Source organism: Papio anubis, chromosome 8 (assembly GCF_008728515.1).
Source record: "Papio anubis isolate 15944 chromosome 8, Panubis1.0, whole genome shotgun sequence".
In the NCBI taxonomy this organism is placed as follows: domain Eukaryota; kingdom Metazoa; phylum Chordata; class Mammalia; order Primates; family Cercopithecidae; genus Papio; species Papio anubis.
Genome location: NC_044983.1, coordinates 20,290,485 through 20,310,661, shown reverse-complemented (window position 1 = coordinate 20,310,661; position 20,177 = coordinate 20,290,485). Strand labels below are relative to the sequence as shown.

The 20,177-nt window shown below is 55.6% G+C and overlaps 1 protein-coding gene across 2 annotated transcripts in view; it reads right to left on the bottom strand.

The window, feature by feature from the left end:
- BMP1 (bone morphogenetic protein 1) overlaps positions 1-20,177 on the bottom strand; it is a 48,145-nt gene continuing 27,968 nt past the window's right edge. The window contains exons 10-20 of one of the 2 annotated variants that reach the window (XR_650457.2): positions 18,446-18,562; positions 18,032-18,177; positions 17,703-17,898; positions 16,939-17,064; positions 15,686-15,846; positions 15,125-15,305; positions 10,753-11,564; positions 5,319-5,446; positions 4,788-5,001; positions 2,617-2,867; positions 1-732 (exon numbers count right to left, since the gene is read on the bottom strand). Coding sequence is in view for 1 of the 2 variants with exons in the window: in XM_003902512.2 (XP_003902561.2) it covers positions 598-732; positions 2,617-2,867; positions 4,788-5,001; positions 5,319-5,446; positions 10,753-10,878; positions 15,125-15,305; positions 15,686-15,846; positions 16,939-17,064; positions 17,703-17,898; positions 18,032-18,177; positions 18,446-18,562 (1,781 nt within the window). In the remaining variant the exon portion in view is untranslated. The remainder of the gene's footprint in view (positions 733-2,616; positions 2,868-4,787; positions 5,002-5,318; positions 5,447-10,752; positions 11,565-15,124; positions 15,306-15,685; positions 15,847-16,938; positions 17,065-17,702; positions 17,899-18,031; positions 18,178-18,445; positions 18,563-20,177) is intronic. The other variant, XM_003902512.2, reaches the window with a different exon arrangement.

Genomic DNA, 20,177 nt, shown 5'->3' with positions numbered 1-20,177 from the left:
TTGGCTGTAACACTTTCGGTTTATTGGCTGTGGTGCCCTGGTGTGGCTGACCGGCCACTGGGCCTGAGAGAAGCCCTGTCTTGTTCCTCCATCCCCTCCCCATCAGCTTCCCACAGCGGCTCCTGGGGGACACACACAGACACTTGTGCCCCAGGAAACTGGGGGGTGTAGTGGGGGCTCAAAATAAAACCAAATCGAGGCTGGAGCAGGGGTGGGAAATGAACATTACAATGAAGATAATGCCCCCGGCGATACACAATACAGCGTGTAGACACAGGGACGGCAACGGGGTCCTGCTGACATTCCTTCTTGCCACCAGGCAGGGCCCCCGAAGAGAGGAATGGTGACTTTGAAATGTCTTGGGGAAGCTCTGCTCCCCGGCCCCGGCCCCTTGCTGGTCGAGGGGTTGTGGGGAAGTGGCTTACGCCGGAGTCCAGTTCCCCCCACCTCCTATGGACAGTCTCACCGGGCCATTGGCCCTGCAGGTCCTGGGGCCTGGGGGAGAGGTATGGTGCGTCGCCTTCCGCCCACCCCCACTGTCCAGTCTAAGTGACCAAGGGCAGCAGGCTCCGGTCCCCGCCCCTGTTCAGGCAGTGGTCACTTCCTGCTGTGGAGTGTGTCCTGGAACTTGGTGCTGGTGTATCGCAGGTGGAAACCTTTTTTGGTGATGGTGTCATCTGAGTGGAACTTCACCAGGACAGAATCTCCCGCCGAGTACACCTCCTCAGGAGGCTGGCAGAGAAAAGGGATGGAGTAAGGTGGAGGAAGAGGGGCTGGGGCTGCTCTCCTGTCTCCCCAAGATCCCCGGCTCTGAGGGGCAGGAGGCTCCCGGGCAGCCACCAGATTCTCCCCGCCCCTTGAAGCATGGGGCTTCTTGCTAGTTTAATGAGGAACCTGGGGAGGGGAGAAGGCGTGGGCTGAAGAGAACTAAGTTCCTGTAAACCCAGCTCTACTATAACTACTAACTGAGTTGTATAGTCTCAGGCAAGCCACCTCCCATCTCTGGGCCTCACTTCCCTCAGCCACAAACAGGAGCAAAAGCTCTCTGCTCTCCATGCCTAGGACGGGTGCTAGGGAAGAGCAAAGGACCGGACTGATGTCAAAGTATTTTGCAAAGGGAGGGGTTCTTTGAATGGCATGACTTCCTGCCGTCCCAGCGGACTCTTAGGGAAGACAGCACGGCCACTTCTCTGCTGGAGTGTGGAGGAAGTTTTGGGGAGAAGCACAGTGTCCCCCAGACCTGGACTCTGCCGTCCCTACACCTCGCCCCGCCTCTCCTCTGGCACCTGGCCAAGGTCTGCTCCCAGGCCCTTCTTAGATGCCTCCTGCAAGCCTACTGAGTGAGGTCAGGCGGCAGAGCATCGGACGTCAACACCCTGGCCTTCCAGGCACAGAAGAAATCATTTCTGAGAACCTTGAGGACATTCCCAGTAGTTGTGCCAGGAGGCCTTGATCCTTCCCCAAGTCCCTTTGGTGGACTCAGCCTGGGGGAGGTCTCTGGAAGAAGACACCTGGGGACATCCAATTTCGTGTGTGATTCAGAAGAAAGAGCAAAGAGGGGAGGGGACACTAGCCTGGCAGCCAGGGGACACCAGGGCAGCCAAGCTGCTTCAGACTCCACCTTGTCCCAGCCCCTGCCAGCCACACGAGGGCTAAAGCTCTGCTTCTGGGGAAGGTTGGGCCAATGCTGGGTCCAGCAGCTGCTGCAGCTTCCAGGAGCTTTAACCCTTCCTGGGGCACCTAGGCTGCCTGGGACACAGCCATGGGATAGGCAGGGGGCCAGGGAGGTGACAGGAGGGACAGTGTGTTTCAAAGGGCATGCAAGCGGGTGGGCCTGTGTGTGTGTGTGTGTGTGTGTGGGAGACAGAGAGAGAGAGGGTGGCGGGGGGGAAGAGAGAGAGATGGGTAGGAAGAAAAGTCTGTCTCTTTGAAATCCTCAGGAAAGGACAAGAAAAAAAAAAAAAAAGAAGCTGCAAGCTCTTACAGGGAGGAAAATAAATCCTCCGCATAAGGCTAGCCCATGTCCTTAGGTAAAAGCCCATCAAGTTGAATTTTGCTCATTGCCTCTGAATGTGCCATTTTATGGACCAAGAAGCAGTGCCCAGGGGCCACTGGGACAGCAGCAGGAAGAGCTTTGGGACAAGCTGGCCTCTCACCAAGAGGAGAAATTGGCAGAGGAAATGAAAAGGGTATTTATGGCTCCAGCAAAAGGACTGGTGAGGGCCACTCCGCTCAGGCCCCCTGTCCCAGGCTCTGGTACCAACCTCTGCCCCCCATTTCAGGCCCTGGTGGGCTGCCTTGGAGGAGGGGTAAGGAAAGGAGGGACAGGGGAAGCTCCATCCCTTGCAGGCCCTGGCCAACTGGTTCTGAAGCAGGCCTGGGTCAGAGGCCATAGGAACCTCTAGGTTGCCCAGAAAGGACTGGGTTTCCTAGATCGGGGATGAGGCAGTGTCTTTGAGCAGCCCCAACCAGGCTGGGCCTCTGGGTGCAGCACCACGCGCGTGCTGCACTCAACTTCCGGGGCCTGTGTGGGCGCTAGGTCTTGGGGATTGGGACAAGAAGGGTGGAGGACAGTGTGGGGCATGGGGCCAGGAGGGCAAGGGGCAGGGGCCTCACCCCTGAGCCACAGTAGCGCCCCAGCCTGGGGGCTGTGCTGTCGTAGCCGTCGAAGAGCTCCATGTAGTCGTAGCCGCAGTCAGTCTCCTCCTCCACCTCAAAGGTCTGGAACACGAGCTCCACGCCGTAGCCTTCCTCCGCCACAATGACCCACTCACAGTCCACACCCCCAGGGTAGTTGTTGTCGCCAAACTGGGCGTGGGAGTAAAGGTCCTTGGTCTTCACATCTGCCCGTACCTGGCCCCCGCACTCTGTAGAGGACAAGATTGGCCACCAGCCCTGAGCACCGGAGGTGCCAGGCTCCAAGGCGTGCCATGCTGAATCCTCACGGCAGGGTGGAGGCCTAGACGAAGGCCACATGGCCAGTGATGGGTGGGTGGGGGTCTGGCCCAGAACAGTGCTCTGCTGCCCCATCTCTAAATAAAGGGACCTTGGCCCTAGGTTGAGGGGGACAGGCGGTGAGGCTCGCTGAGAGGAAGGCAGCGTGGAGCGGCGGCACGAGGCACCACACACTTTGTCTAAAGAGGACATTGCTCATTTGCTCCAGCTGACGGCTGTCATGGAAGAATGTGGGCCCAGTGTTGCCGCAGCTTCCATTTTCAGGAGAGAAGCCGTACATCTGGGTTTTATATGAAAACCCCTACCTTTTAAGCGTTGGCTCACATTTAAAAAAAACACAGCCTGGGCCAAACATAGCAGGTCTGAGGGCCAGATGGAGTTCCAGGCCTCCGGTTTGTGACCCTGTGCTGGGAGGGGCAGAGGACAGTGCATGGGGCCACCCTCCTCCCCAGGCCCTCTGGCCTCTGTGCACCTGGCACTCAGGTCTGCCTAGAGGAGCTGGGGAGAGGGCCAGGTCGGGCTGGGTCAGGGACTGAGTTGAAGGGGAAGAGGAGAAGCTGTGGACCGTCAGCTCTGGGGATGCCCTGACAGGTGGCTCAGGACCCAAGAGGAGACTGCAAAGCTCCCTCGTGGCATCCTTGGTCTGGCACTCAAGGCATCCCCCTGGGCTCCAGCCTTTCTCTACAACCACATCATTCCCGCCACCTGCGGTCCTCACACACCCGTTGCTCCGGCCAAACCAAATGACCTGCTGTCACCTGGGCACACCCTGGGCTTGGGCTGGGGTTGCGTCTCTGCCTGGGTACCTCCCCCTGCCTTGAATGCCTCTATCAGCTCATGCCCAGTTAGGCCGGGGTACCTTTCTTCCTGCCTGGCTCCCGCTTGGACTCATGCTGTCACGGGCGGTGCCTGCCTTGTCTCTCTCCTGGACTGTGAGTTCCTAGTATGGGGTTGGGAGCAGGAGTGAAGGGCTCATGCCTGATTCAGGTCACGTGCCCCTCAGTCTTCTCGCAGAGGGGAGCTCAGTCCATGGCTGCTGAATAAGCAAGTGAAAGCCGAGCAAGCCCCTCGAGGGCTGGGATCTTTGCTTGGTCTGTTTGTGGGACCTGCATTTAGGGTACAGCCTCATCCATACTACATGTCAATAAGTATCAGGAGACTAGGCTGGGCATGGTGGCTCACGCCTGTAATCTCAGCACTTTGGGAGGCCAAGGCCAAGGATCACCTGAGGTCAGGAGTTTGAGACCAGCCTGGCCAACATGATGAAACCCTGTCTCTACTAAAAATACAAAAATTAGCTGGGCATGGTGGCGGGCTCCTGTAATCCCAGCTACACAGGAGGCTGAGGCAGGAGAATCACTTGAACCCAGGAAGTGGAGGTTGTAGTGAGCCAAGATCAAAGCACTGTGCTCCAGCCTGGGCAACAAAGCAAGACTCCATCTCAAAAAATAAAAAATAAATAAAAATAAAAATAAATAAATAAATAAATATCGGAGAATGAATAGAGTATATTTCAGAGTTGGTGTGTGGCTGGGCTGCTGCAGTGGCCAGCATGCTCTCAGGGGGACCTCTGGGGGCTTTCCTCACTGTCCCTGAGTTCCCTAACCTCTCCTGCCCATCGTCATCACTGCCATCCTAATCCCTAACCACATCCTCCTATCCCTGCCTCCCAGGCCTGGTTCTCAGGACACGATGTTTGCATCACCCACACCCCCGGCCCTGGGTCACAGGGCTCAGTCCCTCTATGCCTTCATACCCGCTTTGTAACCCCCGACTCTACCCCTGTCTTAGAGACCAGGCTCAGCAAAATCTCCCACAACCAATGACAGCACCTGTGCCGTGGGAAGCCTGGAAGCCCTTTCGCTGGACCGAGTTATCTGAGTAGAAGCGCAGGAACATGCGGCTGCCTGTGGCCAGGACGGGCTCAGGCTTCTTGCTCCCACAGAAGCGGCCGAGGACGGGGGCCTTGGCGTCTCGCCCGTCGAACACCTCCAGGTGGTCGTAGGCACACTCAGGTTGGGACTCGATGTCCATCTCCATGAAGGTCTAGGGGGATGAGGAAGGAGCACAGATTAAAAATTTGCCTGGAGGGCAGGTGGGGCGAGGACGGGGGCCCCAAACCTAGGCCTCACGGACACCCATGGGAGTGGCCACAGCTGGGGATGACAATGAAGGAGGTCCCAGGAATAGGGCAAAGGCAGGGATGCCCCTAACTTATACTGGGAAAGGGGCTCTGTCCAGGCCAGACGGGGTCTCCTGGGGATACCAGGCCTCTGGGCTCAGCCTGCAGCCTGTGTGGCTCTGGGCATTGCCTCTGACCGGGGGTGGCCACACCACATAAGGAGTGGGGAGGGTCCCCTTACCAGCTTGACCCGGTGCCCGGGGGTGCTGGAGATGGCCCACGTGCACTCCTTCTTGCTGGGATACTTGTCAGGCCAGTTGGGGCTGGTGATGGTACCACTGGTGGATGTCACCTTGTGGTCACAGCCGGCTGCAGGGAAGCGAGTGACGGAAGGGGATAGAGAGGGACCCCAAGCTCCAATGCCTCCTGCCCCCCTCCTTCCTTCCATCTCTTGTCCCACTTATGAATGGGATGGCAGGCAGGCATCATTTCTTTTTCATGAGGTTATCTGTGTCTGGGGAAAATCTAGCTGCCTGATTCCTACGAGAGCCTTGAGGGAGGCCTCACATGGCAGCACTCATGAAGCAGCCATCGCAGGCTCCCCTGGACCTTTGTAGGTATTGGGCCACAGTGGTCACATCACCTGTGCCTCTCCATTTTTCTTTTCTTTCTTTCTTTTTTTTTTTTTCGAGATGGAGTCTCACTCTGTTGCCCAGGCTGGAATGCAGTGGTGTGATCTCTGCTCACTGCAACCTCTACCTCCCAGGTTTAAGCGATTCTCCTGCCTTAGCCTTCTCAGTATCTTGGATTACAGGCGTGCGCCACCATGCCCAGCTAAATTTTGTATTTTTAGTAGAGATGGGGTTTTGCCATGTTGGCCAGGCTGGTCTCACCACCTCAGGTGATCTGCCCACCTTGGCCTCCCAAAGTGCTCGGATTACAGGCATGAGCCACTATACCTGGCTAATTTTTGTATTTTTAGTAGAGACAGGGTTTCACCATGTTGGCCAGGCTGGTCTTGAACTCCTGGCCTCAAGTGATCCGCCTGCCTAGGCCTTCCAAAGTGCTGGGATTACAGGCATGAGCCACTGCACCCGGCTGACCTGTGCCCCTTCTTGAAGCTGTCATCCACTGATCTCCAGCAGCCTGGACAGTCACAGGGGACTTTGACACCTGACTCAGTTCTCCCCACCCCCACTCCTGCTACCCTCCCAGGTGAAGTCAACAGACACATAATGGTCCACCCAAGACGGCCTCTCAGTTCCTTGAGGGCTTTGTCATCATCCACTGTTTCTCCATATCACAAACACATCACCCCTCTGTAGCCACTTCCTGTTCCTTGGGGTGCTCAGGACCTCACCTTCCTGACCATGGTCATTTGGCTTCATTAAAATTAAAAAACAAAAACAAAAACCGGTTCTCACTTTGCTACGCAGGCTGGAGTGCAGTGGTGCGATCACAGCTCACCATAGCCTTGAGCTCCCAGGCTCGAGTGATCCTCCTGCCTCAGCCTCCCGAGTAGCTGGGACTACAGGCATGCCACCTGGGTAATTTTTTTCATTTTTAGTTTTTGTAGAGATGGGGTCTCACTATGTTGCCCACGCTGATCTCAAACTCCTGGTTTCAAGCGATCCTCCTGCCTCAGCTTCCCAAAGTGCTAGGGTCACAGGCATGAGCCACTGTGCCCGGCTGGCCTCTTAGAGAGACCTCCAGGGTCTTGATCTTTCCATTCTCTCCCAGTATTTCCTCCTCGATTGACTTAACTGACTGCAGGGCTGACCACTCAGCCTGCTCCTCTGCACCCTGCGTGGCCCTGCATCTCCGGCTCTGCACAGCACCATCTTAGAAAACCCCACCTGTGGCTCCATCCTCACCTGGGCCCCCAGACCACTTGACACTCTTTGGATTTGGCCTTTACCAGCTCCATCTCTCACCTCCTTAGTAACTGCTGCCAACATCCAGCCCCCTCCTCAAGCCACGGTGTCAGCTCCCAGTGGTAGACCACCTCTCTCCTACCTCCTGAGAAAGCCAGGGCCCTCCACTACGAATGCTTTCAACCTCCGGACTCTGACCTGCAAACCCACCTGCCCTGCTGCCCTGCAGCCTCAAGTGTCCCTCCTCCCCGTCAGGATGGACTGCCCTTCTGGGAGCCGCAGCTCATTGCTGCCCACACCTGGGAACCCTCACACCACAAATGATCCAGCCTCACGCTCTCCCTCAGCTCTGCAGCCTCAGAACCTTCACACATCCTGAAAGAGCTCTCCCAGGCCCCTCCAGCTACAGCCCATCCTCTCTCCTTTTCTTTCCAGCTTGTCTTCCGGAACACTTGCTATGGCCACTCTCACTGCCGATCTCCTCAATCCACGGCAATCTGACTTCTGCCTCTGAAAAGCATGGCTTCGGCCGGGCGCGGTGGCTCAAGCCTGTAATCCCAGCACTTTGGGAGGCCGAGGCGGGTGGATCACGAGGTCAGGAGATCGAGACCATCCTGGCTAACACGGTGAAACCCCATCTCTACTAAAAAATACAAAAAACTAGCCGGGCAAGGTGGCGGGCGCCTGTAGTCCCAGCTACTCGGGAGGCTGAGGCAGGAGAATGGCGTAAACCCGGGAGGCGGAGCTTGCAGTGAGCCGAGATCCCACCACTGCACTCCAGCCTGGGCGACAGAGCAAGACTCCGTCTCAAAAAAAAAAAAAAAAAAAAAAAAGCATGGCTTCCCCGACTCAATTTTTTTTTTTTTTTTTTTTTTGTAGCCGGGGGTGGACAGGGTCTTGCTCTGTTGCCCAGGCTGGAGTAAAGTGGCGCGATCCTGGCTCACTGCAACCTCCGCCTCCCAGGTTCAAGCAATACTTGCACCTCAGCCTCCCAAGCAGCTGGGACTACAGGCTTGCCATGTTGCCCAGGCTGGTCTTGAGCTCCTGAGCTCAGGCAATCCGCCCCCTTCAGCTTCCCAAAGTGCTGGGATTATAGGCATGAGCCACCACGCCCGGCCCCAACTCAAATTAAAAAGCTGATGATCATTATTCATGATCATATCATCGGACATGTTTCACTTGGGGAAACAGGCGGCCAGGCACTATGGCTGGTGGGGAAAAGGATGGGCAAGATACAGCACGAGAGCCCCGAAAACAGGGCCCTCGCAAGTCCCTGGTGGAGGCAGGTGAAGCTCCTGTCTACCCACACTTGAACCATGAGCTGTCACCATTACCCATCGGTGAGTTCACACAGCTCCCTGCCCTCCCTCTTTGCGCTCTGGCCTTCCATGCCCCCTGTGTTCCTTGCACGCCCATGTCTCTCCCCAGCTAGGCTGCAATCTCCATGGGAACAGAGGGGCTCCTGTCTTGAATTCCCTACAGATCTTTGCAAAGTGCTGGGTCCTCTGTAGGAATCAGGAAATGCTTACGGATCTGTAATTAACCTACCACCTGAGTAAGAAACCACACGTGCTTCTAAGGTGAATCAGCAGATGGAAAGGTAAACAGTCCATCTTCTCCAGGAGCTTCACCCCTGTCCTGGCTATCTTATGGATTCTGTTCTTTATCAAACAACCTTTTGACACAAGGGAGTACAGAGGCAGAATGCAGTTTAGACAACATCAGTATAAGGTCCCCTCTAGCTAGTTCCATGACTCAGGAACTGTGTATTTGGGAAGCCTGAAGTCACAGGGTTGGAAGCCCTCGACTGTCCACTGGTTCACTGTTGAGGGCTTCGGTTCTGTGTCTGCTTGTGAGCAGCGCATCTGTTTATACTGGGTTGTCAACCTAACCAGGGTAGGAAGAATCACTTGCCAAGCATGGTGCTAAGGGCTCACAGCCATGTCTATAAAGCTTAGTACCTTGCAAGGTAGGCATCATTTTTATTATTTTTTAGTTTTTGAAATGGAGTCTTGCTCTGTTGCCCAGGCTGGAGTGCAATGGCATGATCTCGGCTCACTGCAACCTCCGCCTTCCAGGTTCAAGCAATTCTTCTGCCTCAGCCTCCTGAGTAGCTGGGATTACAGGTGCGTGCCACCAGGCCTGGCCAATTTTTTGTATTTTTAGTAGAGACAGGGTTTCATCATGTTGGTCAAGCTGGTCTTGAACTCCTGACCTCAAGTGATCGCCCACCTTGGCCTCCCAAAGTACTGGGATTACAGGCGTGAGCCACTGCGCCTGGCCTATCATTTTTTTATCATTTCATGGATGAGGAAACTGAAACAGAGAGGTTGAGTGACCCACCCAAAGTCACACAGACATTCAGTGGTAGAGGCAAGTCTATGTTGTGCTGCTGGGATTGGACACACCCAGCAGGCAAGGGCCACAGGGGAATCCCTGACTTAGAGCGGGCCTGTGAGGTACCAAGGCCCAGGAGGTATTAGGGGATACTGGTGATGCCCTGAGAGCTGTTTTTATTTTGCTTTATTTATTTATTCATTCATTCATTCATTCATTCATTCATTCATTCATTCATTCTCAGTCTGTCACCCAGGCTGGTGATGCCCTGAGAACTGTTTTTATTTTGCTTTATTTACTTATTTATTTATTTATTTATTTATTTATTTATTTATTTATTCCCAGTGTGTCACCCAGGCTGGTGATGCCCTGAGAGCTGTTTTTATTTTGCTTTATTTATTTATTTATATTTTTATTTGCTTTTTCCCACTCTGTCACCCAGGCTGGAGTGCAGTGGTGTGATCTCGGCTCATGCAGCCTCAACCTCCCCAGACTCAGGTGATTCTCCCACCTCAGCCTTCAGGGTAGCTGGGACTATAGGCATGCACCACTACACCCAGCTAATTTTTTGTATTTATTGCAGAGATGGGGTTTCACCATGTTGCCCAGGTTGGTCTTTAACTCCCAGGCTGAAGCAACCTGCCCGCCTCAGCCTCCCAAAGTACTGGGATGACAGGTGTGAATCACTGCGCTGACCTATTTTACTTTATTTTTAGTTTAAAAACCTGTTTAAAAATAAAATAGAGACAGGGTCTCACTATGTTGCCTAGGCTGGTCTTGAATGCCTGAGCTCAAGCGATCCTCCTGCCTCGGCCTCCCAAAGTGCTGGGATTACAGGCATGAGCCACCAAGCCCAGCCTAGAGCTATTTTTAAATGTGTGTGGGGCTTCACTGCCAGGAAAGCAGTGGCCCTGTTCTGAGCATCCCCAGGGGTTATAAGTGTGACCGATAATGGTAACAGATGCCATTGTGCTTGCAGTGAGCCAGGCCCTGCTTGGGGCATGTCAAGCTCCCAATGCCCCTCTGAGGTGGGTACTATTATTATTATCTACATTTTACGCAGAGCAAACCAAGGCACAGAGAGGGTAAAGAGTCACTCAAAGGCACACAGCTAGCGAAGCAGCAGGGCTGGGCCAGGCCACCTGGCTCTGGAGACTGTGCTCTTACCCACTATCCTTTCTTGCCTCTGTGCCAGTAGGAAGTCACAAAGAGACTTGGACATGGTTTTAAGAAGCGCAAACTAGAAAAGTCTGAAAATGAAGCCTCGAAGCAGCCGTGAGCTCCTCCTCTCCTAATGTGGGCAACAGAAGTGAGTGTGTGACATTGCGGGAGGGGGAATGACGGGGCCTCAGAGATCACTCGGGCCCCAGAATCTAAACGGAGGCCAACAGAGATGACCCGCTGGCCTTCCGCTCCCAGCAGCAGGTCCTTCAAGCCCAGACGCCCCTGGCATGCAGCCCGTACCTTCTTTGCAGTCGTGCTTGTTGTCATGGAGGACGAAGCCACTGCGGCACTGGCACTCATAACTGCCGAACGTGTTGACGCAGTCCTGCTGGCAGCCGCCGTTATCCTTGGAGCACTCGTCCTTGTCTGCAGGGGAGCAAATAAGGGCAGACGCTGGGTCTGTGCAGGGCTGAGGTATGGACGCCCCAGGGGAAGTGGAGGCCTGGCTGGGCTTTCTCCCACCGGGACAGAGCAACAGCTGGCCAGAGCTGGCCAGGCCAGGTGGTGGGGACTGGGAGGCCAGGTGACAAGGGGGTCCAAAGGGGCACTGCGTCCAGCAGGACCAGCTGAGCGGGGCCCAGCTGTGGGGAGAGGAGGACGGGGGTCCGAGCGGACCAGCATGGGTCACCATTACCTGCTTACTGGACAGATGGACAAGTGCAAAAACAGACACATGGACAAGCAGACTGCAAGAGAAAGGAGCAGGACGCAGGGGTCCCTCTTTTACTTCACAACAGGAAATGTCACAGACACCATCAAAATGGGAGGGGGTAGGGCACGGGGAAGGGTCCCCGGTCCGCGGACGGGCACAGTGGGGAGAAGAGAGCACCAGTTCTGTCCGGCCAGAGGGAGGTGGGCCGGAATGGCAGAGTGGAGGCGGGGGGTGGGTGGGCACCAAAGCCCCCATCCCATTCCGTCCAAGGTGAGGTTCCTGAGTAACAAGGGGTCCGGGAGGCCTGGCAGGCCTCACTGGGGGGTCCGGTTTCTTTTCTGCACTCGGAATTTGAGCTGGTGGGGGCGTCCCCGAGGGGGCTGCAGAGCTGGCCTCTTTTCTGAAACGAGAGAGAGAAGGAGAACAGGGACCAAGGGGTGGGGGTGGAGGGCAGGGACCAGGGAGGGACAGCAGTGAAAACCAGACCCAGGGCCTCCGAGGTGGGTCCGAGGGCAGGGTGGGACGGGAGGGCAGGCGGACATACATGCGGGGTGGCCATGTCTGGGCGCAGCCAGGGCACGGAGGGCTGGGTTAGCAGGGGCAGAAGGCACAGCGACGGGACAGAGACAGAGCCTGTGGCAGGAGAAGGCCTGGAGGGATGGCACGCATAGCCCACTAGGTGTGCATTGCATCAGGGAAGGAGAGAACTGGGGAGTCGTCGGTAGAGGGGAGCAGTACTTGGGAAGGGCTGGGAGAGCTCCACTCTGGCTCTCATTCAGGTGGCAACATCTACAGAGTGTGTTAGACACACACACACACTCACAAATACACCTGCAGACCCAGTGCATGGAGGTACTGTTACCCAAATGTGGCAACACAGGTGCTGGTCCACAGGCACACACATACATATGCACACGGTACACACTACCCCCACACACACAGACACACTCCTATGTGTGAGGAGGCAGGCACAGATATCAACGCACAGACAGGCACAGATACACCCAGGGACAGGACACATCTGCACACACAGGTGCATGGACACCTAGACCTGGATACAACATCACGTGTAAAGGCAGAGATGTAGCTCATTAGCAGATGGCTGGCAGAGGGGCAATGGCCACGTGTCAGAGACCCACACATACACTCATGCGACAAACACACAATCTGTGCCCCAAAGCCCAGAAGTGCACATGGTCACGGGTGTGTGTGCCACAGCCACATACATTCAGGTCTATCTGTGGTCACTTGGGGGATGGTGTGCATGGCATAGAAGCAGGCATATCCAGGGAAGGTGAGGGATCCCAGTGGACTCCCAGAATTCCCGAGATGAACCATGAGGTGGAAAGATGCCTGCTGGCATTGAACCGGCCAGGCGGGGATCTGTGCAAGGGGGCCTATTCCTGATCCCCATCAGGATAGGGGCCCAAGGGCTGGAACATCGGCTTCCAGAAGGCCCTGCTTCTCCAACCCATGACCAGGTAGGCTAGACCCCGAGGGGCCACAGGAACCCAGGCCAAGAGGTGGAGTCCCCAAGTCCTTCTCAAGGGTTCTTGCTCAGTTAACACATCAGAGGGGGCCTGATCAAGAGCCCTCCATGAGCTGCCTTTGAATCAGCCCTGCAGAAAATGTGGGGGTGAAGGGCACCCTGCAAGCCATCCTGGGGTTCACTGAGGACATCTCCAGTGACTGTGCTAGAAGCTTTGGGGGGTCTAGCTTGTAGACTGAGCAAAGTCTTCACTCCATCCCTTCCTCACATGTGTGCCCTAGAAACCTAGTCCAGTGCCTGGTACACAGCACGGGTAAAATTATACCTGCCAAATACAAATAGACGGGTAAGTGAATGGCTGGATGAATGAGTGGGGGAAAGTGAGTCCTGAGGAAGGCTGCTTCTGTGTCCGGGGCAGGAGTGGGCAGCCTCACCTGGGAGCTGGGGGGAGCAGGTTGCAGGGGGGGGGGGTGGAGGAGGTGGGCATGGGCCCAAGCAAGGAGGTGGCACTCACCCTACAGTGCCCAAATGCCCCGGAAGGTGGCAGGGGTCAGACTGAAGGTCTTCAGGCTCTTTCTTCTCCTTCTTGGCTTAGGGTCTCCTCGGTGGGTGTCCCAAAAGTCCAAATAGCCCCCCTTCTCGGGGGCCAGAGTCAGATGCCCCAGGCCCTGAGGGCTGAGCCTCGATGCCCCCAGTGGGGGTCCTCTGCAGGTTTCTTGTGCGATGGGGCAATGTGTGTGCACAAGTGTGTGCGTGTGGGCGTGTGTGTCTCTGTGCAGGGCTGAGGGTGGGGCGGGCATAGTGTCGACCGGGGCATGGGGGCAGAGCAGTAACTCCAGGCCTGACAGATGTGAGTGTCGGTCCCCTGCCCCCTCCAAGACTGGAGCAACAGAAGGGCAGAAAGAGACGAGAGTAAGCAGGTAATGGTTTCCCGGGGCAGAGCCTGCCCCTGAGCAGGTGTTACATCCTCTCAACCCTCTGGCGAGCACCTCTTAGGAGTCCCAGGTGGGCACAGGGAAGGAAGAAATTGGCCTGGCATGGGGAGGGTCTCAGCAAGCGGGGGCTGGGGGTAGGAGGTCAACGGGCAGAGCAGGGTGGCTGGCAGTGCCAAGCAGGGAGCCAGTGCAGGGGCAGAGGCATGGCATCCAGGGGTCAGGCAGGGGTGCAGGGCAGCCACAGAGGGGGCGGAGGATGCAGGACTCTGGGCGAAGGAGGGGAGAAGGAAGGCAGCATGGACTCGGCCGTGGGCACCTGCCTTCCTGCCTATTCCCTGTCCAGCCCAGCAGGCAGGCCGGGAGTGAGGATCCATGGGCCTGCTCCAGCCAGACCCTGACCTCCCTCTCTCCCCGGCTCCACTCCACTCATGCCCTTCACTGCATGGGCCTGGGCCCTGTTACCTCTGGGGACCACCAGCTGCCTTACAGCCTCACCCCAGGGTGAAGGGCTGAGTGATTCACAAAGAAGGGGAGATCTCCTGGACCCGGAGGATCAGCTCAGAGAGGCTGGGCCAGGGGCTGCTGATCACCATTGAGACCACCCGAAGATGGGGCCATCAAAGGCCCAAATGAGGCCAAGGGACTGGAGCTCAGGCCTTAGGTGGGGCAGCTGTCAATCAACATGTGCTAATTGGATCTGAGTTCCTGCCCACCGGCCCAGGGGAGCCCTAAGGCTTTGGTATTGAAGGAAGCAGGTGACTCATCCTTCTCCTTTTTAAAAAAATTTTTAGAAACAGGGTCTGGAGTGAGTGATGAGATCATTGTTCATTGCAGCCTCAAACTCCTGGGCTCAAGCAATCCTCCTATCTCAGCCTCCTAAGTAGATGGGACTACAGACACACATGACTACACCCTGCCAATTTTAAAATTTTTTATAGAGATGGGGTCTTGCTATGTCATCTAGGCTGGTCTTGAACTCCTGGGCTCAAGTGATCCTCCCGCCTCAGCCTCCCTGAGTGCTCGGATTACAGGCGTGAGCCACTGCACCCAGCCACGACTCATCTTTCTGAAAGGCCCCAGTATGAACCTATTTGGCTTGTAGAGGGTCTGATTAGAAGCCCGCCACTGCCAGAAACTCTGCCCCACACAGTCCAAGGCAAACACCTGCCTCTCCTCCATCCACCCACGTTCTTGAACTGCCTGTTCCTAGGACCTGCCCTCTCCCAGGCCTTGGCTCGCACAGCTCCTGACACCTGGAATACCCTCTTCTTCACTTCTGGGCGCTGATTTCTGAATGCTTATGTTCTACCCATCCTCAGGCCCCAGCCATTACAGCCCTGAGGGCTCAGGAATAATGGGATTTGGATACCAGAAGGGCTGGCTTGATGGGGGAGTGAAGTGGTGGGGAGCAGGGGGCAGACTCTGCCTGCCTGGCACCAGGGAGGGCTGGGGAGTACAGGGGTGCAGGGGCAGGGAGAAAGGGAGCCCTGTTCTCCGAGGAGAGGCGGGGCTAGGAGCTGGGCAGTCCAGGGATACCTGAGAAGAAGTGGGCCTTGAAGCCCTTTTTGGACACAGTGTTGTCGGACTTGAACTCCACGCGCATGTTGTTGTACTGGGAGGTGATGACCTCGGGCTTCTCAGAACCACAGAACTTGCCATGCAGCTTGGAGTCGGCTGTGAGTCCACTGCGCACCTCCACAAAGTCGTACTTGCACACCTGCAGGGAAGCCCAGCTCCAGGCCCGCCTCCTCCAGGAAGCCTCTCTTGACTACTCCCGCCCTCGGGAAGCTCTCTGCTCTGCACATCCTTTAGCCTTGACTTAGCTGCTCCCCATCACTGGATCCTCCTGTGCTCCCCAAGCCAGCCCTAAGCCTTCCCTTGCTCCACACCCCTCCACACTTCCTCCCACTTGCCACATGTTCCCCCACCCCCTTCGGGGCCCTCCCTCCTGTGTTTCCCGAGCTGAGAGCAGTCTCTCCTTGACATTTGCAGAGTGTTTCTGCTGGGCTTGCTCTCGGAGGACACGAAGCAGGCATTGAGCTGAATGCCCACGCCTCACAGCTTCCTGCCCCACCTCAGCCCCCGGTGGGCACTTACATCATTGCCCTCTGTCTCGAAGAAGTCAAACTGCAGGGAGATGCGGTACTGGGTGGGGGCCACCAGCTGCCAGATGCAGTTCTTGTTGGGGGGGTACTCCTTGGGCCAGCCCGGGCTGGTGATGGAGCCGTTGAGCTTGGTGAGGAATCCGCCACAGGCAGCTGCAGGCACAAGGAAGGTGGCGTCATCTGCGGGGAGCCCCTGCCATGGGAAAGGGCTGAGACGTGGGCTGGGAAGCAGTAAGGAGAAGATGGGGAGCCTGTGGACTCCCCAAGGCTCGGGGACCTGTGTCTGGTCCCTCTGGGGCAGACGGGAGGAGGCAGGGTGGGTTCGGTGTCTTCAAGGGTGAGCCTGTAGGGAGGAGTGGGGGAACTAAGGGGTCAGAAGTGTGGCCATTTCTATCTTCTCTGCAAATGAACAGGCCAAGGATCTGCCAAGAGGGAGTGAGGGGAGTAAGGGGCTCAGGCAAAGCCGTTCAGGGAGGGCTGGTCCTGGGAGGTGCAGGAAAGGGAGTGGCTCAGGGGCACGGCAAGATTGGCCTAGTGAGCTGGAGCCATTAGCCTCGGAGTGCTGTCCCCAGCATCTCGGGACGATGCGTGGAGAGGCGGAAACAGTGCCTGTCCCACAACAGGGGTTTCCCAACCTGTAGATCATAACACCCTGGTGGGTGGTGATATCAATTAGCAGGTCAAGATGGTCATTTACAAAAAAACCCCAAAAAACCGTCCAAGAATGAAAAAACAAAACAAACCCAGAGCCAGAATGCAGCCTACAGGGGGACAGCGTGTTCTTGTGGTTGCAATGTGACATGTATTTCTCATCCATGAGCTACGAAAAGAGTGTTGGGGTATCCGTCTAGCTTTTCCAGGAAGGGGGCTGTCCAAGGGCATAAGAAATCTTGGCAGTGACTCAAGCCTGTGATCGCAGCACTTTGGGAGGCCGAGGCAGGAGGAGTACTTGAGGCCAGGAGTTTGAGACTAGCTTCGGCAACAAAGTAAGACCTCATCTCTACAAAAAAGTTTTGAAAATTAGCCGGGCAAGGTGGTGTGCGCCTGTAGTCCCAGCTACTTGGGAGGCGAGGTGAGAGGATTGTTGAGCCCAGGAGTTGGAGGCTGTGGTGAGCTAAGATTGAGCCACTGTACTTCCAGCCTGGGTGACAGAGCAAGAGTCTGTCTAAAAAAAAAAAAAAAATCTGGGCAGGTGGGCTGGGGCCAGGGAGAGAACAGGGTCGGAGGCAGTCTGGGGGCACTCACCCTCACAGCGGCGCTTGTCTGGGGCCAGCTCGTACCCGGGGTCACAGCTGCACTTGTAGCTACCCAGGGTGTTGAGGCACCGCTGCTCACAGCCCCCGCGGTTGGGCCGAGAGCACTCGTCCACCTCTGTGGTAGGAAGGAAAGGGTGTCACGGACCCCAGGCAGGGGTCTGGTCACTCTTCCCACCTCTGCTTGGGAGTCAAGTCCAGGGTCCCTCATGCTTCTTATGACCACCCCTCACCCCCATTCAAGGGAAGAAGTTGGCTGTGAGCCTCACTTGTCCACTCAGCCCCAAGACCCACCCAGCTCCCCAATGGCTGGAACCCCGCAGAGGGACCCCACAGAGCCTTCCTTCTGAGCACATGGACTGGGCTGGTGTCTCTCATGTGCCGTTCCTTGACTAAGGACCCCTCTTTCATTTCTCCATCAATCCTTATGTGAAGCCTGTGGCGGATGGACTGTTACTGTGCCCATTTTACAGATGAGAAACTGAGGTTCAGGGAGAATATCCTGCCCAAGGTCACACAGGTAAAAAGAAACCTCCAACTGCCTTTTTTCCTCCCTGTGTCCTACAGTAGGTCCTGCCTCTAATCCACATTGGGGGATCTCTTCTCCCCAGCTAGCCCCAAGCTTCTTAAGGGCACGTCCCTGGGGTCTCACTGGCATCCATATGCCTGCTAGAGTCTCCGTGTTGAATGAGTGAATGAAGAAGGAACGAAGGTCACGGAGCACCTTGGGGCAGGGGAGAGTAGGAGAGGAGGCACCTTTGAAAAAGTTGACGGCAAAGCCCGCTTTGTTAATGGACCCGTCAGAGACGAACTTGAGCCAGAGGCGGCTGGATGTGCTCTTGATGTCATCGGGCTTCTCGTAGCCACAGTATCGCCCGATGAGGGTGCTGCTCTCACTGTGCCCGTCACGCACCTCCAGATAGTCGTAGGCACAGCTGTCGTGGCGCTCAATCTAGGCGTCGAGGCTTCATCAGTGGAAGGGGCTCTGGCTGCCAGAGACCCACCCCCGGGAGCCCAAAGAGAGGCAGCTGTCCCAGGGAGCGAGTGCAGGATTCAAATGTCAGATCACAGGGCCGATGACCTACCTCAAAGGACTGGAATGTGAGGCCCACGTGGAAACCCTCAGACACCTGGATCCGCCAGATGCAGACTTTGCTGGGCCGGTAATCATCTGGGTAGTTGGGTGATTGAATGTGGCCATAGTCCTTTTTCACATCACCCCCGCAGATGGCTGTGGGGACACAGGATAGGGTGGGAAGGAGTGGTGAGTCAGCATGCTCTGCCCTGCTGGGGAGCTCTTTTCCCCACTCCTCCAGTCCCTCCCATGTCCCCCAGCTTTTCAGTTCCCCACCAACCCCCCAGTCCCAGGCAATCCCATCATTCTCTCTGCTTCTTCCCTTGGGGACCCATGGTCTTGCCCCTCAGGTGCCAGGAGGGAGGTTCTAGGATGCCCAGAGACCTCCTATCTGACCCCTCCCGCCCGCCGCCTTCCTCAGTACCTTCGTAGACTGCAAAGAAGCCCTTTCCGACCCAATTGCTGCTGCTGCGGAATTCAACCCAGAGGCGGCTGTCAGTGGAGACGATGGGCTCAGGGAGTTTGGACCCGCAGAAGCGGCCTGCACAGACAGTGTGGATGAAAGAGTGGTGAACCCTGAGGACACCCCCTATAGAGGCCCCACCTCTCCAGGAGGCGTGGGTGCTTGGGCCCTGATCTGTGGCCACCCTACTTCACACATTCTCAAGACTGTACACCCTCCGGTTGGCTTCTGTCTGGTCCAAGGTCCAGCTTGGCTTTGGAGACCCAGAGACCACTTGAGGGATAGGATATGAGTCTATTTCTAAGAGGAAAGGTGGATCTTTATTTTTCATTTTATCTTATTTTATTTTTTTGAGATGGAGTCTCGCTCTGTCACCCAGGCTGGAGTGCAGTGGTGCCATCTTGGCTCACTATAACCTCTGTCTCCTGGATTCAAGCAATTCTCCTGCCTCAGCCTCCCAAGTAGCTGGGACTACAGGCATCTGCCACCATGCCCAGCTAATTTTCATATTTTTAGTAGAGATGAGGTTTTGCCATGTTGGCCAGGCTGGTCTCGAACTCCTGACCTCAGGTGATCCACCCACCTTGGCTTCCCGGAGTGCTGGGATTTCAGGTGTGTCTGGCCAAGGTAGATCTTTATGATGTCCAACTATATATGTGTTCTATTTACCTTTCTAAAGAGCATATTACCATCATATTTACCTTTTCTTATTTGGTCTCTATGCAAAGAAGAGACCAAATCAGAAATAAAATCAGAAATACAATCAGAAATAAACATGGTTTTCTTTACACATTACAAACTGCCCTCACAGACATGCTTTTATTTGTTCAAATGCAAGGGATGCCCCAGGACCCTAAATAAATCCCAGAATCTGGGGACTAGGTCAGAAAATGTCCACTTCAAAATAAAAATGAATAAGAATCAACATAAGTGGATGAGGTCGGCCATCTGTGGAATTCTTTGTAGTCAAGAATCAACTAGGAATGAGTTGTGTGTTCCTAATAAGGCCGGTGTTTCCCAACATTCAGCAACGGACAGAGGGTGCTGGCCCAGGAATGTAAGTTATGAAAAAGAAACTCCCATCTTGGAAAAACACTAACACGTCTGCGAGAGGAAGTGTTGTAAGGCCAGCTGCTTTGAGTGACCAAAAAGAAATATTTAAATATCGGAAACTGGGGCGAAAATAGAGGTTAGCAAGATCTGTCTGGCTGTTTTAGGCACAGGCTGAGGAGAAGAGGTTCTGTTGCCCACAGAGTGGTCCTGAGCTCCTTATGATCATGTCCAGCTAGGAGGAGATTCATACAGCTCCTCAGGCTTGCTGCAAATACCCTCTAGGATCACCTGCCTCCCTTTGCCCTAATTCTAGGTTCATTAAAGCACCTACTGTTCTGTGCTTCTGACCCACTTATTCCCACTGACTCACCTCCTGCCCCCTACCCTCCTTGGGACAAACTATCCTATGCAAACAAGATCGGGCCACGGCGCCCACTGTGCAGCCCTTGGCAGTGAGTGAGTTAGGAGATGGGCTGGCGGGTTATGATGACTCTCTTTTGAGCCAGGCTGCACTGTGGGCACTCAAAAACCAGAAGGGCAGACAGAAAAAAAATAGTGGAACCTCTGAAAGTGCCCAGATGAGGAAGAGAGCCTGGGGCCACGGGGATGCACAGAACAGCCTGTCTGTCTCTCAGTCAAT